The 22,178-nt window shown below is 36.4% G+C and overlaps 1 protein-coding gene and 1 pseudogene across 1 annotated transcript in view; both read right to left on the bottom strand.

Annotated features, from left to right (window-relative positions):
• Positions 1-2,124: 2,124 nt before the first annotated feature.
• The window catches only part of CCDC18 (coiled-coil domain containing 18), a 112,181-nt gene continuing 92,127 nt past the window's right edge, over positions 2,125-22,178 (bottom strand). Inside the window, exons 27-29 of the mRNA XM_024743633.1 lie at positions 20,632-20,832; positions 9,694-10,161; positions 2,125-2,163 (exon numbers count right to left, since the gene is read on the bottom strand). Of these exons, the coding sequence (XP_024599401.1) occupies positions 2,149-2,163; positions 9,694-10,161; positions 20,632-20,832 (684 nt within the window). The 3' untranslated portion in view covers positions 2,125-2,148. The remainder of the gene's footprint in view (positions 2,164-9,693; positions 10,162-20,631; positions 20,833-22,178) is intronic.
• LOC112398863 (archaemetzincin-2-like) overlaps positions 22,136-22,178 on the bottom strand; it is a 1,056-nt pseudogene continuing 1,013 nt past the window's right edge.

Below are 22,178 nucleotides of genomic sequence, written 5' to 3'. Positions count from 1 at the left end.
TATGTTGCTTATTGTTGATATGAAAAAGGTTTTAGTGATTTGAATAGAAGATAAAAACAGTCACAACAGTCCCTTAAGCCAAAGCATAATCAAGGCCCTAATTCTCTTCAATTCGGTGGAGGCTGAGAGGTGAGGAAGCTGCAGAAGAAAAGTATGAAGCTAGCAGAGGCTGGTTCATGAGGTTTAAGGAAAGACACCATCTCCCAACATCAAAGTACAAGGTGAAGCAGCAAGCACTGATGTAGAAGCTGCAAGTTATCCAGAAGATCTAGCTAAGATAATTAATGAAGGTGGCTACACTAAACAATAGACTTTCAGCATAGACTAAACAGCCTTCTATTGGAAGAAGATGCCATCAGGACTTTCATAGCTAGAGAGGAGAAGTCAATACCTGGTTTCAAAGCTTCAAAGACAGGCTGACTTTCTTGTCAGGGGCTAACATAGCTGGTGACTTGAAGTTGAAGCCAATGCTCATTTACCATTCTGAAAATCCTATGGCACTTAAAAATTATGCTAAATCTACTCTGCCTGCACTCTGTAAATGCAACAATAAATCCTGGATGACAGTAAATCTGTCTACAACATGGTTTACTGAATATTTGAATCCCACTGTTGAGACCTACTGCTCAGAAGAAAAGATTCCTTTCAAAATATATTACTGCTCATTTACAACACACCTGGTCACCAAGAGCTTGGATGGAGATGTACAATGAGATTAATGTTGTCTTCATGCCTGCTTAACACAACATCCCTTCTGCAGCCCATGGACCAAGGAGCAATTTCCACTTTCAAGTGTTATTATTTGAGAAATAAATCGTAAGGCTATAGCTGCAATAGTGAGTGATTCCTCTGATTGATCTGTGCAAAGTAAACTGAAAACCTGCTGGAAAGGATTCACCATGCTAAATACCATTAAGAACATCTGTGATTCATGGGAGGTCAAACTATTAACACTCATAGGAATTTGGAAGAAGTTAATCCCAAACCTCCTGGATGACTTGGAGGGGTTTAAGACTTTAGTGGAGGAAGCAGCAAGAGAACTAGAATCAGAAGTGGAGCCTGAAGTTTTGACTGAATTGTCACAATCTCATGATAAAACTTGAATGAATGAGGGGTTACTTCTTATGGATGAGCAAAGAGAGTAGTTCCTTGGGATGGAATCTACTCCTCGTGAAGATGCTGTAAAGACTGTTGAAGTGACAACAAAGGATTTAGAATATTATGTCAACTTAGGTGATAAAGCAGGATTTGAGAGGATTGACTCCAATTCTGAAAGAAGTCCTACTGTGGGTAAAATGCTGTCAAACAGCACTGCATGCTACAGGGAATTGTTTGTTAAAGGAAGGGTCCATCTGTGCGGCAATCTTCATTGTTGTCTTATGTTAATAAATTGCCACAGACACCCCAGCCTCAGCCACCACCAAGACAGAGGAAAGACCCTCCACCAGAAAAAAGAATATGAATGCTGAAGGCTCAGATAACGCTTAGTATTTGTTAGCAATAAAGCATTTTAAAATTAAGGCATGTACATTGATTTTTTTTTAGACATAATGCTACACAGACTAACATACATAGTTATATAAACATAACTTTGATTATGCTTGATTTGTTTACTGTGTATTCGCTTTACTGCAGTGGTCTGGAACTGCACTAGCAATAAAGCATTTTAAAATTAAGGCATGTACAAGACTGTCATGTGGATTAAATGAGTTATCAAATATAAAATGCATAAAATAGTGCTTGATAAATGGTAAACATTCAACAAAAGCTAGCCATTATTAGTACAATTATGAACCTGTGGCAGAATGAGCTCTAAATTCATATTACTTGTTTTAAAAATAAAGTATCACTAGAAAAATAAGCAAATAATATGGTAGTCTGAATGTACTTATGCATTTTAACAATGTTTCTACATAAAAAATAAAGAAAAGGAAAGTAGCAAGTTTAAACCGAAACAATAAATAAAGTGAATTAATTTTCACAAAAAGTATAAGTAAGCTTTAGAAGAAAGAACTTTCTTTAAAAACCTTAAAATTTATTCAAAAGCAATAAAATAACAGTTTCTATGAAGTATGAACTGTATATAATAAGTAAACACAGCACAGTACCAAAAATTCCATTTTTCATCACATCAACGTCTTCTTTTAATTACAAATTTTCTCCCTGGAATAATGCAAATTAATAGATTATTATTTGAAATACTGATTTAGCATTAAAAGTCCACTATAATAATGAGGGGCATAATTTAAAGCAAGAGTGGAAAATATTTAGTCAGTTGAAAAACATGAATCAGAATGTCAGTAATGGCCCACATTGATAGAAAAAGCAAATAAATCTGGTTGGGGAATTAGGAGGGAGTGCAAAATTAAATTGATTTTAAAAACAAAAACAGGTGACAATAAAAATAAGGTATTTAGACATTGGTGTCACTTTATGGTTCAACTGAAGGCACAGTAAGATAGATGAAGGGCTACATGAAAAAAGTCAATGAAAAAGAGAGAAGAGAGAAAAAAACAGAGCAGGAAAGGAAAAAGACAAGAGAGAAGTGTTGCACAAAGAAGTAGCACAACATACAAAAGTGGAAAAGTCTCAGGAGATTCTAATACTATAGGTCAAATATTCTTGTCGTATCTTGGTCTTTGCTTGGGCCAGGAATTTGAAAATATTATCACGTCTCTAGGTACTTACCTGTACTCCTACTTCATCTTGTTTTTTTTTTCCACTTTTAATTGTTACCCAATCACTGATTTTATCAATTCTCATTTTTCATCTTATTGCGCAGTATACAGGACCATATTTTGTAAACTACTTTTCTTTTTGAAAATAAGAGGGATAAATAATACTCCTTTCAACTTCCTAATAAACTGTGAATTAGCTAATTAATTCACAACACTTCTACTGCTCTAATCTAAAACAGGAGTTCTTAACTTGAAGTCTGTGAACTCCTTGAAATTGTGTTCAAAATTGTGTGCATGTGTAACTTTTTGTGAGTTTTGAAACTTTTGTCAGAGTCTGAAAGCAAAATACTACTGTGGTAGAGGCTTTATTGTGAATGGAATTGCCAACATAGTTAACCATTAAGAAAATCAGTATTGGGGCTGATCTTCTTGTTCCAAGAAAGGAAGCTAACACTTACTTAACATTTATCACATACCAATTTCTATGTTCTTTCTGCTGCACCAGTGGACTTTAAGATTGCACTCTTTGGAGCAGGGCTAATATAGGTCCTAAGCACAGTCCAATAGTGATGCCCCCAGCCCTTCCATTGCTTAAAATAAAGAGCTTTATTTTACACCGTTATGCATATTAACTGATGAGTTAAATGCTATCAGGACTTAGCCTGCTGGTTTTTACTCTCTACAGAAGTGAAACTCACACCATGAATTAGAAACAAATGTAAATATCTGACAACACCTTCAAACCAAACTTTAAAACTTTAGTCATTAAAAAAAAAAAAAAAAAAAAAAAAACTTTAGTCATTCACCATACCAAGGAAAGATTTTTTTAACAGTGTAGATTAAATTGGAATATGGCGGATAGAGACAATAACAAAAAAGTCTACTATAGTCAGGTGTGGCAGTGAAAGGGTTAAGGGCATGATAGCTAGGGCAAAAAACTCTGTGGTGCTCCCCTTCCCTTGGTGCCCTAAGCTTGTACTTATTTTCCTTAAAAGTTAATCCAAGGCTGCTCTGTAGTTTTTACATGAGCAGCCATGAAAGAGGTGAGCAAGTAATTGGGTAAAGCTCAGAAACAATTCACCCTCAATCAGATAAACTATCTTTGTATCTGATTGACATATTTGTGTTTCTTTATAACATTTCATTTAAACAACACTCCTTGGCTTTTTAAAAGACCTTAAAAAGTCTGCTTTTAAATCGGAGACCAATCCAATGTCTACTTTAGTGATGGGTGAAACAAGCTGAGAACCAGAACTAGCCTGTACATCAAGGTTCTACACCCCAATTTAAAATACTTCATGTCAAATTTTACAAAGTGGTACACAGTTATTAATGCAATGCACATGTAAATGACCATGAAGGTAGTTAAAGAGTAAAACCATAGCAAGTCAAAGTTTCTTTCAATAGTAGCTGTCCTAGCTCTGAATTTTCTTACTTTCCATTAGAAAAAAACAGTGAAATTAGAAAAGAAAAAAATGGAGGTCCTACAGAAAAAAGCATTGAGAAGACATCTTCAGCCACCTTTTCCTCAACATTATGTATAATCAGTAAGTAATGACCATTAGAGAACTGAAAAAAACCCACAGATGAGCATTTATCAAGCATCAGTCCTAGCACAGGTTCCAAAGGACACCGAATATAGTTCTCAGCAACCAAAAGAGCCAGTCCTTTCTGCCCAAGACAAAATTAAGTCAACACAGAGGCTCATGAGTTATAAGAGTCCCAAGTGAGCCTCAAGTCATGATGAGTATTGACAGTGAAACTGAGCAGGACCCTGTGGGGCTCCTGGGCACAGAAGCCTTTCTGTGTTCCCCGATTATTGTTTGTAGAAAATAGGCTTCATCCTCCATGACCTTCCCTGAATTCCAAAGGGCAGGTTCAAACCGTTGCTAATCAGGGAAGGGAGGGGACACAGAGACAGACAAAGGAGGAACAGTCCAAAAACAATAGCGCAGCCTTGGGGCAGGGTCCTGGTTCTGCCTCAAGGGATACACATAACAATATCTTTGAGCTCTTCGGCAGAACTAAAACTCCCAACAAATGGAAGATGTTAACTACTTGAAGCATTCTTCATTCCAGAGAGAAAGTCACAGTTTGATAACCTCCAGAACCACAGAAGCTCATCAGGAAACCACCTGAGGACAGATTAAAGGAATACAGGCCCTGCACATACCCTGATCCTTATCAGCAACCCTGCCCTTGAACCATTGCTATAAAATTCCTCACCAAACTCCCTGGGTTTTGAGGCTAGGAGCCTGCTGTATCCCCCTTTGCCTGGCAAAGCAATAAAGCTCTCCTTTTCTACTTCACCCAAAACTCTGTCTCTGAAATTCAGTTCGGCACCAGTGCACAAAGGCCAAGTTTTTGGCATTAACAGTGGTTAATGCATTTAAAACTCAGCAGAGTATCCCTAGTGTTAAAGAACAAAATACAACCAAGTATATTTGAAGATCTAATTGGCTTTATGAATAATGCATGAATCAGATAGCATTTCATCTAGTAAACAGAGAGGTGCTCAGAGTGTTAGGGGAAACACTGACTGAAACCGATGCCCTAGCCAGGCACCACAGTAACCACTTGCATGAATTACCTTAAACAGGAGGTCCTGGGAAGGAATGCAGAATTAACAAGCTACCACCAACCTGAGTAATTCAGGGAAGGTCAAAAGGAGAGAGGAGACACCAGTCCATATGTCCTAGCACCTCCCAGAATTCTCCTCGCTGGAATCCATCTTGGCTGAGTGATGTGTGTGCCACCAGGAAGGACCCTGAGTCAAAATGACTGGCCAGAGACAACCTGGAAACTAATCCCATCACCGTAAAACCCGAGACTGAAAGCCAGTGGCAGAGCAGTCCTCCTGGGTTCCCTTATCCTCCTGCTCTCCACCCAGGTGCCCCTTCCCAATAGTCTCTTGCTTTGTCAGCACATGTGTCTCCTCGGACAATTCGTTTCTGAGTGTTAGAGAAGAGTCCACTCTCAGGCCCTGGAAGGGGTCCCCCTTCCTGCAACAAAAGGAGCTGTACCATATGGAAGGCTTTAATAGGCAGAATCTGGGCAGGATAAGACAGTTATTAGCAAAAGAAAAGAAAGGATTGTTTCAGTCAAGGTCACCTTTCTTTGGGGGAAGGGTGGCAGGGGTCTTATCAGGTAGATTACCCGGCTAATGCTGATCAGAAAATTCCAATGATTGACTTAAAATTCCACTCCTAGGAGAGGCTGCAATTAGGTCTTGGTTTGCTGTCCTAGGGGCAAGTGACTCCACTTTGTGCTCCACCTTTTTTTTTTTTTTAACACTAGCAATAAATAAAACTATATGTGTACAGAATTTAACTTTGGCTAGATTTTCTTAAGAACTGACTAAAGTATTTTGCACTGAGTTTCCATGATAATATAGAATAGGTAAATTGATTTGAAATATTCAAATCCATCTATCTTTCCCAATGAGCTTTAGAGTGAGAAATATTCTATCAGCTGTGTAGTAATTTTAAGTCCCACAACCTTAATCTCTAATTGACTAAGTAGTTGCAAGACCAAACTATATAATTAGACAGTACTGAAGAAAAAATAAGTACAATTATGTAAATAGTATTATCAATAGTGGTTAAGAACAGAGACTCAGCTTCCTCATCTATATAGTGAGAATAATAATAGTAGCCACTAAAATAGAAGATTTGGTATTATTAGCATAATAATAGTACCTATCACAAGGTTGTTAATAAAGATTAAATGAGTTAATCTATGTAAAGCAGTTAGAATAGTAAATCTATCACAAATTTATGCTGTATAAATTCTATTTTACCAAAAATAAGACTCTTGTATATCCATGACTGTAAGGGCCATTGGAATATAGCAGAGGTTCTTAAAGGGAGCAGTACTCTCCCCTAGGGAACATTCTGGAAATCTGTAAGAGTACTTGTTGGTTGTCACTATGATGGGGAAAAAGGGACATCCTGTTGCTGGCACAGAATAGACAGGGACAAAAGACACCAGATGTCTTATGGTTTGCATGGCAGTTCTACACAACAAAACTATCTCCTTGGCAATCCTACTAGACTTCCCTAGTCCATTTATATTTTCCCACTCTACAAGATAACTGTTTCATATACCTCCCCTCTTCTTAAACCTCTAATACCCTACCCTGCCTTAGCTGATAACCCTGTTTCTTATTTCACTAAGAAAACAAAGGCAATTAATAATGGAATTCCTCCCCTGCCACCACGTGTTTCTTCCACTCCATGTATTTCTGTACCCTTATATTCTGCCTTCCTTCCCAGTACAGTGGATAAACTGCCCCTTCTTTTATTCAAGGCCAATTCTACTTCTCTTCTGGATCTTGTCCACTTCAGCCTACCTTAAGGATTTTACTTCTTCCACTCTGTCTTGCATTATCAGTTTCCTCGTCTACTGGATCATTCCTACCAACATACAAAATGCTGTTTTATCTCTTATCCTAACAAACAAAATAAAAAACTCTCCCTTGACATCACATTCCCCTCATTTCTCTGCTCCACTGTATATCAAGAGTTGTTTATTCTTGGTGTTTGCATTTCTTCTCCTCCCATTCTTTGCTGATTCCACTCTAATCAGGCTTTTATCCTCACTATTACTCTGAAGCCATTCTTTAAAATGTCATTAACAGCTTCCACATTAACAAATATGATATCAATTATCAATCCTCACTTTATTTAGCAACATTTGACACAGTTGATCTCACCCTCCTTCTTGAAGCACATTTTTACTTGGCTTATGGAATATTATTATACTCTCCTATTTTTCTCCTATCTCACTGTTTACTTCTCAGTTAGCTTTAATTTAAATTATTGATACTCACATGCTAAAAGTAATTTAGCCTTACTAAATTAGGCTTAGTTTTTGGACTTTTTTCTTTTTTTAACCTCCATTAATTTCCTTGATTTAATCCATCATTATGGCTATAACTACCATCTATATGCTGATAATATCTAAATTTATAATTTGTCTCATAAATGCAACAATTTATCATCTTCATCTGGACATCTAATAGAACTCTCAAATTTATTATATCTAAAATCAAACCCTTGATTCTCTCCATGCCTCCAAATCTGCTCATCTCCTAGTATTCCTCATCTCAGTAAATGCTCAGTTACTCTGGCTAAACTCTTTGGAGTCTTTCATGACTTCTATGTCACTCAAAACCTATATCAAACACTGTTTGCTCTACCTTCAAAATATATCCAGAAATTGAACCATTCTCAACACCTTCACATCTATCCTCCTGCCTATCCAAAATCATATCCTGCCTGGAGTTTTACAAGTAGCCTCCTATATGTTCTCTGTTCTTGTCCCTTTATCATCCATTCTTCATAAAGCAATAGAGTGATCCTTTAAAAACATAAATCAGATCATGTCACTTTCTTAAGCATAACCCTCTGATGTCTTCCCATCACACTTCAAAAGGAGCTACAAGATCACTATGGCACCCCCACCTCCACTACCCTACCCTTGGCATTATCTCTTATCACATCTCCTCCCTCTTTTTACACCAAATCATCCATACACCTCCTAGCAGTTTTTTGAACATACGGGGCATGCTACCACCTCAGGACGAAAACACTTGTTTCCGTTCCTCCAATGCTCTTCCTTCAGATACTGAAGTAGTTTAATTCCTTACTTCCTATAGGACTCTGATCAAACGTCATCTTCTCATGAGACCTTCCCTGATCACCAGATCTAAAACAGTATACCTGAGTCACATCATATCCTCTTACCAGCTTTTCTTCATGACACTTATTTCCACCTGGCATTAGAGCATATGTTTATTTACTTGTTTATTGATGATCTCCCCACTAAAATGTAAGCTCTGTTTGGACAGGGTCTTGATCATTTTTGTTTTGTTTATTTCTATAATCTCAGTGCCTGGTACATAGTAGATGCTCAATAAATCCTAAATGAATTAAATGGCTAAATAAATGATATACAGTAAACACAACTGTAGTTTTAAAGGCTAGATGAAAATTAATTTTATCAGGCTTTACAGAAGTTTGCCTTGTTTATTTTACCATCTTACTTGTTTGTATACACTTGAAATTTCATAATGTGTAAATTTTGTTTTTACCAATACCATTATTATTTCTAGTCTTCTGCTTATAAATAATAAATTAAGCTTTTTCTTTTTTTTGGCTGTGCCATGTGACTTGTGGAATCTCAGTTCCCCACCAGGGACTGAACCTGAGCCATGGCAGTGGAAGTCCGCAATCCTAACCACTAGGCTATCAGGGAACTCCCCAGATTAAGCTCTTTTTAATGTAAGGAAGGACGTGGAGAAATGAATAGAAGCTCCAACAGTCTTTGTCTTGGATCCATTCTAAAAACACTTTTTAGGCCACCAAACCTATTTTGATATGTTTGAAATGAGGCAAATGGGCATTTGAAAAAAGCTGAAATTACCTGGAAGAGATTCTTTATTTCTCTGTGCAAACTATAGATTAACTGCTTATAAACAATGTCGAGTGTCTGTAAGGTATGTGTAGCAGGGACAAAGTTGCCTCTTCAGTATGATATGCTCAGGAATAATGGGAGCAGAAAAATCATGTGAATGAGATATTCTGAGCCACTATGGAAATTCTATGACCAAAACAAAGACTACCTTAATAATCTTTACTAGAATGGTTTCCAGGAAGTCTAGGAACACAACTAATTTTGGAACTCCAAAAAACATTCTCTAATACTCTGGAGTTCAAAATACTTTCCCAGTATGAGGTAGAATTAGTCTTCAGTCAAATATAGAGATTATATTTAATCAAATATATAGGCTACTTTAACAAAAGGTAATTTTCAAAGCTTAATTTTCAACTCTACTTATCTGGGGTAAAAGCATTCTAAACTCACAATGAAGTTTTTCATACTTTCAATATTTGTGTACATCACCTAATGGCATGAGTGCTTCATTTAAACGTATGGGTTTCTTTCTTACAGAAAATAAAATGATACTAACTGGAGACAAATTATTATAACTTCTAATGTATGAAATACATACCTGAGTTGAACCAGCACCTGTTTGCATAGAAGACTTTTTTAATAGTCTCACTTCTTTGTTTATATATCTTAGCATTCCACTAAGTGTACTGAAGTCATTATTCTCAGAACTATCATCTTCTAGGTCATATGGGAGAGGTTTAAATGACTCTGACTGGGTATAAGTCAGATCCTTCTGGCTTTCTTCTAATGTTGAAGGTTGTTCCAATTGCATTTTTTTTAAGTCCTGCAGTAATTCTTCAGAAAGATCTTCATCACTACGAGTTCTGAAACTAAGGTCATTGGCACTAATAGAGCGACGTAGTTTTCTACACTTGAAGAAAGCTGTGTGAGAATGCTTAGCAAATTTTGAATCTTGAATATCAGGCGCAATTTCTACTGGAGATGTAAATGGGGCTGGTAGAAACTTGATGTCTTCTGCCCTTTCATGTCCAGAAATTTTGGCTTGCAATCTGGTTAATTCTGATTCCTGTAGAAAAATTGGTACATAGTAGGTGCTGATTACATATTTCTTAAATGAATGAATTACTTAGAAAATCAGACTCTTAGAAGTCATCTAAGTTAAACTTCATCCTAGTACAGAAATTCTTTTTATAACAACTCTTGAGTTTTCCAAGCTCTGTTAAAACCCTTCATTGTGGGAAAATTATCTATATTCACTAGAAATATGTTTAAACTATACTAAGGAATTCCACTGAAAATTACATTTTCCTTATAGAACTTTTTCTTTCTTAGTATTGATGACAATATAAATTTCTATTCAAGACTGAAATCTTACATCTAAAAAATTTTCTGCAAAAGTATAAAAAGGTATACAATCATTTGTTAATCTAACATACATATATACAAAAAACAATGCCCTGCAGTTTTCTAATAGGAAATAAATGTCTATTAGCTACTCTGCTTTATATGTCATCATCACAAGAAATCTTTACTAGAAAATTTTCAAAGAAAAGCCTTTAAATAATTAATAATATTTAATAAATTAATCCTTATTAAATAAACTTTTCATTTCTGTTTTTCCGTGTCCTTCATTTGGGTCCTCTGACCCAACTTTGGGATCCTAAGAATAAGATTGCATACACTGAAAAGCGATAAAGCCAAAAAAAAAAAAGGGAAGACATTTTAATTTCAAAAGTTAAACATACGCAGTAGTTTCCTGTTCAAATACATTCTCCTTTTCTTACAAGTATCCATAAGATGCATATTTCTAAACCAGTCACTTTTAAACTGAAAGTTTCTATTCTTTCTAAAAATACTGTACTTATAACTAAAACTGTCATAACCACAGTGTGCATTGCAAAATGAAAGTTTAACATGCATATTTCAGTCCTTTGATGTCTTTACAGTACTTTATCTAGATTAACTTGATTTATAAGTGGCAGAAGTGCGAATTTTTTTTTAGTAAGTCTTGTATTCACATTTTTATAATCATAATTAATGAAGTAATTATAAAGTTGACACATATAAGGTCGTGTGCAGTTTAAGTTATTTTTAAACTTCTGTGCGTTATCTAGCCAAACTGAGAAATGTGGTATCTCAGATAAGCAGGATTCCATTTAACTTACAGTTCAACACCTAACTTTTACAAAGAAATGTAGTATATTGAATATATTAAACATAATTCAACTTTTTCTTAAGACTCAGAGAAGTTCACTGCTGTGATCATTATTGTAGTGTGCAATAATACAGTGATGTCTTCAGGGCTTTCAGAAAATGGACTTAGCTTTGCTCTTACTTCCTCAAATACGAGGGTACTTGTTAGGGTACCAAAAGAGGTGAACTGGAAACAGTGCCTCAAACAGTGTTCTTCTCTTCTCCCTCACTTCTGTTTCTGTTCTCTGTCATTTACTGCTGCTGTCAATGAATTGCTTTCCATTATTTATAGTTACTTCTAATTGTTACATTTATGCCAGCTTCTGCTCTTCTATTAGCTTTTCTTCTTTCTTTCTCTCTTATCCTCCTTAACTTCTCTCCAATCTAGACTTTGTAGCCAGCTGTGGTTGCCTTACTTTCTACTGTCAGAAAACAAAGAAATTCTACCTCTGTCTGGTATACTAATCATAGTACATGTTCTAAGATCTCTGTATGTATGGTTCATTTAAGAATTGCTGCTATTTTGACAATATTTTCACAACTTCCTAAGTATCTGAACTTAAAAACTTCTGAATAATTGATAAGTGCAATACAATTTTATTTATCTCATTGGTAATATCTAACAAATGAGCAGACATAATTACTGTGACAAGGGATATACAATGCAGAATCTTTAAAATTTTTAGTCAATTTTTTGCAATGAAGTTTTATTATTTTGTGTAAATGTTGTAAATATAGAACACTAACTATATTACTATTTCATAGAGTGTTCAACTGAAACATAATTTTAGATTCTGTCTATTCATCTTTCCTCTAGTACTGTGAATATAAAGTATTTTATAAGAGGAATTTAAGTGCTCAGGTTAATAATTACAAATATTTCTAAGGTATTAATTGACTGAGTTCTTTTGGTTTTTAATAACTTCCATTTTGCTATAAAATCATTTATTGCTTCAAAACTATCAGTGAGGTTGGTCTTTTTTTAAGGTCTTAGCTGACAGTGTTAATCATACTTATTGGCAGTTTGAACTAATATTAAATTTTTTATCTCTATGCATCAATACTGAGATTAATTCAAATTCCAGAGTAAACTGTCATGATCAGTAGGGGTGAATAAATAGCAAGAGGTTATTTGAAAAATGACATATGTACTCAAAAACCAGTAAAAAAATTTTTTAACATAATCTTGCACTTTCTACTTTATGATTTTTAGAGGAACTTGCCTGATTTCGAAAAATACTCCTATTTTTTCTTTTTTATATATATCTTTATTGGAGTGTAATTGCTTTACAATGTTGTGTTAGTTTCTGCTGTACAACAAAGTGAATCAGCTATATGCATACACATATCCCCTCCTTCTTGAACCTCCCTCCCACCCTCCCTATCCCACCCCTCTAGGTTGTCACAAAGCATCGAGCTGATCCTCCCTGTGCTATGCAGCAGCTTCCCACTAATGCTCCTCCTTTTATTTATTTATTTTATTTTTTTATTTTTTTTGCGGTACGCGGGCCTCTCACTGTTGTGGCCTCTCTCGTTGCGGACCACAGGCTCCGGACACGCAGGCTCAGCGGCCATGGCTCACGGGCCCAGCCACTCCGTGGCATGTGGGATCTTCCCAGACCGGGGCACGAACCCGTGTCCCCTGCATCTGCAGGCGGACTCTCAACCACTGCGCCATCAGGGAAGCCCTGCTCCTCCTTTTAAAGTACATCAAGTATAAAACCCTCTGAAGTAAACATTATGATTAAGTTGGTATTTGCATAAGTTCTAGGCCAAGATGGCGATATAGGCTCCTCTCATATCTCCTCCCACACACAAAACACCAAATCTACAGCTACATAAGGAACAATTCCCTTCAAAAGAAACAAGCTGAGAAAGAAACATCTACACATTGGGTGGATAAGAAAATGCCCACACCAAAACTAGTAGGAAAGCTGGGACTCACTTTTGCCATAAACCCCACGTCAAGCACAGGGCCATACAATGGGAGGGAACACCTGACTTCCAGTTTCTTCCTTAGAAGCAAACGGCTTGGATCCCACATCTAGTGCTCCAACTTTTAAGACTTCCACCTGAGTGATGGGCCCTCAAAACACTTAGCTGTGAAAGCCAACAGGGCTTGAGTCTGACACACAAGATTACAGCAAACAAAGAAGCAGTTCTTAACAGGCTTCCAAGGATGTACTATGGCTATCCCCTAGAGCTCAGTACAGAAGGAGCAGTACAAGGGAACCCTGTAAGACTATCAGCAGAAACTGCAGGCCAGAAGGTAGTGGCATGATATATTCAAAGTGCTGAAAGAAAAAAACTGCCAACCAAGAACACTCTTCCTGGGACTTCCCTGGTGGTGCAGTGGTTAAGAATCCGCCCTGCCAATGCAGGGGACACAGGTTCGATCCCTGGTCCGGGAAGATCCCACATGCCATGGAACAACTAAGCCTGTGCACCACAACCACTGAACCAGTGCTCTAGGGCCCACGTGCCGCAACTACTGAGCCTGTGTGCTGCAACTACTGAAGTCCGCGCACCTAGAGCCCATCTGCAACAAGAGAAGCCGACGCAATGAGAAGCCCCTGCTCGCTGCAGATAGAGAAAGCCCACGTGCAGCAACAAAGGCCCAACGCAGCCAAAATAAATAAATAAATAAATAAATAAAATAAATACTCTTTGAGTTAAAAAAAGAGAATACTCTTCCTGGCAGTTGTCCTTCAGAATTGAAAGAGAGATAAAGCATTTTCCAGAGAAGCAAAAGCTGAAAGAGTTCATCTCCACTAGACTAACCTTACAAGAAATGTTACAGGGACTTCTTCAAGCTGAAATAAAAGGATACTAATTATTTGTCCCCTGCATCGGCAGGCGGATTCTCAACCCCTGCGCCACCAGGGAAGCCCGATACTAATTATTAATAAGAAAACATGAACATTTAAATCTCATTGATAAAGGTAAATATATAGTTAAATTCATAATACTCTAATGTTGTAATAGTGGTAAGTAAATTACTTATAACTATAGTATGAAAGTTCAAAGACAAAAGTATTAAAAGTAACTAAAACTACAATGATTTGTTAATGGGTACACTGATAAAAAGAAGTAAAATTTGACATCAAAAACAAAATAAAGGGGGGACAGAGTAAAAATGTAAAGCTTTAGTATACATTCAAAGTTAAGTTCTTATCAACTTAAAATAGACTGTTATACATGTAAGATGTTTTATGTAAGCCTCAAGAAAACTACAAAGCAAAACTTATCATAGATACACAAAGATAAAGGAAACTAAACATTCCACTACAGAAAATCATCAAATTATAAAGGCAGAGAGCAACAGAAGAAGAAAGGAATGAAGGAATTAAAATCAGCCAGAGAACAATGAACAAAATGGTAATAGTAGGTCCATACCTATCAATAATTAAATATAGATGGACTGGGGCTTCCTTGGTGGCGCAGTGGTTGAGAGTCCGCCTGCCGATGCAGGGGACGCGGGTTCGGGCCCCGGTCCGGGAGGATCCCACATGCCGCGGAGCGGCTGGGCCCGTGAGCCATGGCCGCTGAACCTGCGCGTCCGGAGCCTGTGCTCCACAACGGGAGAGGCCACGGCAGTGAGAGGCCCGCGTACCGCAAGAAAAAAAAATATATATATATAGATGGACTAAATTCTCTAATCAAATGACAGAGTGGTTTAATAAAAAAATAAGACCTAACTGTATACTGCCTAGAAAGACTCACTTCAGTTTTAAGGACACACATAGACTGAAAGTGAAGGGATGTAAAAATATATTCCATGTAAATGGAAACCAAAAGAAAGCTGAGATAACTATACTTATTTAAAAAAAAAACAGACTTTAGGCCAAAAGTGTAACAAGAGACAAAGAGGGTCATTATATAATGATAAAGGGGTCAATCCAACAAAAGAATATAACATTTGTAAATATTTTGCACCTAAAAAACACAGGAGCACCTAAATATATAAAGCAAGTATTAACAGACAGCAACATATTAATGTAGGGGGCTTTAATATCCCAGTTTCATCAATGGATAGATCATCCAGACAGAAAATCAATACGAAAACATTGGACCTGAACTACAAGTTAGACCAAATGGACTTAACATTTACAGAACATTCCATCCAACACATGACAGGAGTGTACATATTCTTCTCAAGTGCATATGGAACATTCTCCAGGACAGATCATATGTTAGGTCACAAAACAAGTCTTAATAAATTTAAGAAGATTAAAATCATATCAAGCATCTTCCAACTACAATGGTATAAAAGTAGAAATCAATTATAAGAAGAAAACTGGAAAATTCACAATTACTTGGAGATTAAACAATATGCTACATAACAACCAATGTGTCAAAGAATAAATCAACAGAGAAATCAAAATTATCTTAAGACAAATTAAAATGGAAATATAATACACCAAAACTTATGGGATGCAGCAAAAGCAGATATAAGAGGGAAGTTTATAGTGATAAACGCCTACATTAAGAAACAAGAAAGATACCAAATAAAACAACCTAAATTTCTACCTTAGGAAATAAAAAAGGAAGAACAAACTAAGCCCAAAGTTAGTAGAAGGAAGGAAATAAATATCAGAGTGGAAATAAATTAAACAGTGACTAAAAAGACATAGAAAATATCAGTGAAACTAAGAGCTGAGTTTTTAAAAAGATAAACACAATAGACAAACCTTTAGCAAGGCTTAACAAGAAAAAAAGGAGAGAACTTAAATAAATAAAATCAGAAATGAAAGACGAAATGTTACAACTTGACACCAAAAAAATACTAAGGATCAAAAGGGACTACTATGAACAATTATACACTAACAAATTGGTCAGCAAAGAAAAAGATAGGTAAAATCCTAGAAACATACAACTCAAGACTGAATCATGAAGAAAATATAAAATGAGATCTCAATAGACCAATTACTAGTAAGGAGATTGAATCAGTAATAATAATAATAAAAAAAAAAATCTCCCAACAACAGAAGTCCAGAACCAAATGGCTTTATTGGTGAATTCTAACAAACATTTAAGAATTAATACCAATCCTCCTCAAACTAGCCTAAAGAAAAGAAATGGGAACATTTCCAAACTCATTTTACCAGGCCAGCATTCCCCTGATACCAAAACCAGACAAGGATGCCACAAGAAAAGAAAATTACAGGCCAACATCACTGATGAACATAGACATGAAAATCTTCAAAAAATATTAGCAAACTGAATGGCCAGCATCAAAAAATCTACAAACAATAAATGCTGGAGATGGTGTGGAGAAAAGGGAACCTCCTACACTGTTGGTGGGAATATAAATTGGTACAGCCACGATGGAGGTTCCTTAAAAAACTAAAAATAGAGCTACCATACAATTCAGCAATCCCACTCCTGAGCATATATCTGGAGGAAACCATAATTTGAAAGGATGCATCCACCCTGATGTTCACTGCAGCACTATTTACATCAGCCAAGACATGGAAGCAACCTAAATGTCCATCAACAGAGGAATGCATAAAGAAGATGTGGTACATATATACAATGGAATATTACTCAGCCACAAAAAGGAACGAAATAATGCCATCTGCAGTGACATGGATGGACCTAGAGACTGTCATACAGAGTGAAGTAAGTCAGAAAGAGAAAGACAAATATCATATAATATCACTTACATGTGGAATCTAGAAAAATGGTACAGATGAACTTATTTGCAAAGCAGAAACAGAGTCACAGATATAGAAAAAAACTTATGGTTACCAAGGGGGGAAGGTAGGCAGATGGGATGAACTGGAAGATTGGGATTGACATATATACACTACTATAAATAAAATAGATAACAAATGAGAACCTACTGTCTAGCACAGGGAGCTCTACTCAGTGCTCTGTGGTGACCTAGATGAGAAGGGAATCTAAAAAAGAGTGGATGTATGTATATGTATAACTGATTCACCTTGCTGTACAGCAGAAACTAACACAACATTGTAAAGCAACTATACTCCAATATCACTTAATAAAAAAAAGTATTTTAAAATAAATAAATATTAAAAAAAATATATTAGCGGGCTTCCCTGGTGGCGCAGTGGTTGAGAGTCCGCCTCCCGATGCGGGGGAGGCGGGTTCGTGCCCCGGTCCGGGAAGATCCCACATGCCGCGGAGCGGCTGGGCCCGTGAGCCATGGCCGCTGAGCCTGCGCGTCCGGAGCCTGTGCTCCGCAACAGGAGAGGCCGCAGCAGTGAGAGGCCCGCGTACCGCAAAAAAAAAAAAAAAAAAAAATATTAGCAAACTGAATTCAACAATGCATTAAAAGAATCATATACCATGATCAAGTGGGATTAGGTCCAGGGACATAAGGATGGTTCAACATCTGCAAATCAATGAGATACCACATTAACAAAATGAAGGATAAAAGCCATATGATCATCTCAAAAGATGCAGAAAAAGCACCTGACAAAGTTCAATATCCATTCATGATGAAAATGCACAACACGTGGTTATAGGGGGAATGTACTCCAACATAATAAAGGTCATATATGACAAACCTACAGTTAACATATTACACAACAGTGAAAAACTGAAAGCATTTCCTTTAAAATCAGGAACAAGACAAGGATGCCCACTCTCACCACTTCTATTCAATACAGAATTGGGAGTCCTAGCCAGAGAAATTAGGGGGAAAAAAAAGGAATAGAAGGAATCCAAATTGGAAAGGAAGAAGTAAAATTGTAACTGTTTGTAAATGACATGATATTATATATAGAAAACCCTAAAGATGCCATCAAAAAACTGTTAGAACTAGTAAATGAATTCAGTAAACAGCAGGATACAAAATCAGTATATAAAAATCTGTTGTACTTCTATATATTAATAATGAATTATCAGAAAGAGAAATTAGTAAAATAATCCCATTTATAATTTCATCAAAAAGAATAAAATGCCTAGAAATACATTTATCCAAGGAGATGAAAAACCTGTACACTGAAAACTGTAAGACACTGATGAAAGAAACTGAAGAAGATACAAATAAATGGAAAGATATTCTGTGCTCATGAACTGGAATAATTAATATTGTGAAAATGTCCTTACTATCCTAAGTGGTCTACAGATTCAATTCAACCCCCATCAAAATTCCAATGGCATTTTTCACAGAAATAGAACAAGGTATCCTAAAATTTGTATGCAACCACAAAAGACCCCAAATAGCCAAAGCAATCTTGAAGAAGAACAAAGCTGGAAGCATCACACTTCCTGATTGCAAACCATGTTACAAAGCTATAGTATAGTACATATTAGCATAGAAATGGACACATAGATCAATGGAACAGAATAGATGGCCCAGAAATAAACCCATGCATGTAGAGCCAATTAATTTATGACAGAGGAGCTAAGAATATACAATACAATGGAAAGAACAGTATCTTCAATGAATGGTGCTGGCAAAACTGGAGAGCCAGATGCAAAAAAATGAAACTGGACCCCGATCCTACACTATACACAAAAATCAACTCAAACTGTATTCAAAACTTAAATTTAGGGCTTCCCTGGTGGCGCAGTGGTTGGGAGTCTGCCTGCTGATGCAGAGGACGCGGGTTCGTGCCCCGGTCCGGGAGGATCCCACTTGCGGCGGAGCGGCTGGGACCGTGAGCCATGGCAGCTGAGCCTGCGCGTCTGGAGCCTGTGCTCTGCGGCGGGGGAGGCTGCAACAGTGAGAGGCCCACGTACCGCAAAAACAAAAACAAAAACAAAAAAAACCCTTAAATTTATGACCTGAAACCATAAAACTCTTATAAGAAAAAACACGGGGTAAGCACCTTGATATCAGGCGTGGTGATGATTTTTTGGATTTGACACTAAACGCAAAGGCAACAAAAGCAAAAATAAAAAAGAGGGACTCTATAAACTAAAAAGCTTCTGCACAGCAATGGAAACCAATAAAATGAAAAGGCAACCTACAGAATGGGAAAAAATATTTGCAAATCATTTACTGATAAGGAGTTAATATCCAAAATACATAAAGAACTCATACAACTCAAAAGCAAAGAAACAATCTAATTAAAAAATGGGCAGAGGAAATGAATATACATTTTTTTCAAAGAAGATATACAAAGAGCCAATAGGTACATGAAAAGGTACTCAGTATCACTAATCATCTGGGAAATGCATATCAAAATCAAATGAGATATCACCTTATACTGTTAGAATGGCTATCATCAAAAAGACATCAAAAAGAGATGAGTGTTGGCAAGGGTGTGGAAAAAAGGGAGCCCCTGTGCACTGTTGGTGGGCATGTAAACTGGTACAGCCATTAAGGAAAACAGCATGGAGCTTCCCCCCAAAATTAAAAATAGAACTATCATTTGATCCAGCAATACCACTTCTGGGTATATATTCAAAGGGAATGAAAACAGGTTATCAGAGATATCTGTACTCCTATGTTCATTGCAGCATTATTCACAATAGCTCAGATAAGGAAAAAACCTAAGTGCCCATCAACGGATGAATGGGTAAAGAAGATGTGGTACTACCAAACGTAAAATAGATAGCTAGTGGGAAGCAGCCACATAGCACAGGGAGATCAGCTCGGTGTTTTGTGACCACCTAGAGAGGTGGGATAGGGAGGGTGGGAGGGAGGGAGACACAAGAGGAAAGAGATATGGGGACATATGTATATGTATAACTGATTCACTTTGTTATAAAGCAGAAACTAACACACCATTGTAAAGCAGTTATACTCTAACAAAGATGTTAAAAAAAAAAAAAGATGTGGTAAATACACATACAATGGAATATACAATGTGCCCTTTGGAACAACATGAATGGAACTTGAGGGCATTATGCTAAGTGAAATAAAACAGAGAAAGACAAATACTGCATGATATCACTTATGTGTGGAATCTTAAAAAAAAAAAAAGTCAAACTCATAGAAACAGTGAGCAGGAAAGTGATTGCCAGAGGCTGGGTGGTGGGGGAAATAGGAGAGGTTGCTAACAGGGTACAACCTTTCAGGTATAAGATGACTAAAGTCTGAGGGATCTAATATATAACATGATGACTACAGTTGGTAACACTAGTTGTATAACTGAAATTTGCTGAAAGATTAGAACTTGAATGTTCTCACACACACAAAATTTTTTATAAGTTCATGGTTGAACGTAAATTATTTCTCCTGTGGTAATATGATACATATCAAATTAATAATGTCCAAATTCAGTGTCTTCTAAATAAAGTACATTTTATTCAAATAGGTCAATTTTTGGTTATTTAGTCCTCTACAAACTACAAGGATGGGAAAATAAGTCATAAATTTACTTCATTATAGTTCTGCTTTATGTACTTTTATATGTTTACTTACTTTAATAAGTAATGCTTCGTTTGTAGCTTCAATTACTTTATTCCTGTTTTGGACTTGCTGATGCAAATTGCTTATAGTGTCCTGAGCTTCTTCTAATTCTAGTTTTGTTTTCTCTAACTGTTCATTTAGTTGCTGAACAGAAGTCTTTTGAGAATCAGCAGTAATCTTCCACTTTGCATGCTTCTCCTGATGTGAAATCATCTACATAGCCCCAAAATTGAAAAGGAAAGGAAGAAAGAAAACAGGGTGAAGTTGGTTTCAACAACATTCTAATACTTTCCATTTCCATTTAAATGAAAGTAAATTCTGTTTGTAGTTACAAACATGATTTCTCAACAAATAACATACTAGAGGGAAAAAGGGGAGAAGGAACCCATAGTTTTAAATTTACTTAAGAACAGTTAACTAAATACCATGGACTGCTTTTGGATCCTGATTTGAACAAATCAGCTATAAAGACATTTTTGTGATAACTGAGGAAATCTGAACAATGATTGGATGTATGATGATATTAAGGAATTAAAGTCAATTTTTAGGTGTAATAATAGCATTGTGGTTATGTTTTTTTAAAATAGCCCTCATCCGACTTCCCTGATGGCGCAGTGGTTAAGAATCCACCTGCCAATGCAGGGACACGAGTTCGAACCCCGGTCCAGGAAGATCCCACGTGTCTCAGAGCAACTAAGCCCGTGCACCACAACTACTGAACCTGCACTCTAGAGCCTGCGAGCCACAACTACTGAAGCCCACGTGCCTAGAGCCTGTGCTCTGCAACAAGAGAAGCCACCGCAATGAGAAGCCTGCACACCGCAACGAAGATCCAACGCAGCCAAAAATAAAAATAAATAAATAAATAAATTTATTAAAATAGTCCGTATCTTTTAGAAATGTTTATTGATGAAACAATCATGTTTGGGATTTGCTTCAAAACAATATGTGATATGTGGGGGAATGTGGGGGAGGGAAGAAAGGGAAGTGAGTGAGGTTAAAGATATGGTGACCATACTTCCCAGTTTGCCTACAGCTGTCTAGGTTTTATGCCTGGTATCCTGATGTAGTTACTAATAGCACCCTTTTTCATTCTCAAAAGTATTTCCTTTTAGATAAAAGAGATGGTCGACATACTTATAGATTAAATCAAATTGGCCATGAGTTGATAATTACTGAAGTTGAACAATATACAGGAAGAGTTATACTATTCTACTTTTGAATACGTTTAAAATTTTCCATAATAAAGTTTAAAAAAATCTCATTTTCATTGAAAAAAAAATCAGGAGTTTTGCAATTAAATGACTTTTCTGACAACTCTGAAACCTGTATTTTAAAAATTACAGTTAAAAATTATTGATCTCCTTTCCTATTACTTTAATGACATATTCTCTCATTTTTATATTCAACCAACATACACACTTTAAAAAAATCTTTGTTAAGAACAACAAAAAAACCTATATATATATTTTTTAACCTGTAAGTATTTATTTTAATTACTCCTATTTGAAGGTCCTTATTTTTGGAAAATAGCAAGGCATTTTATTTTCCACTCTTTC

This window comes from Neophocaena asiaeorientalis, unplaced genomic scaffold (assembly GCF_003031525.2).
Source record: "Neophocaena asiaeorientalis asiaeorientalis breed wild unplaced genomic scaffold, Neophocaena_asiaeorientalis_V1.1 scaffold317, whole genome shotgun sequence".
NCBI classification, from domain to species: Eukaryota; Metazoa; Chordata; class Mammalia; order Artiodactyla; family Phocoenidae; genus Neophocaena; species Neophocaena asiaeorientalis.
The sequence above is the reverse complement of the archived record's forward strand: the minus strand, read 5'-3'. Positions and strand labels throughout refer to the sequence as shown.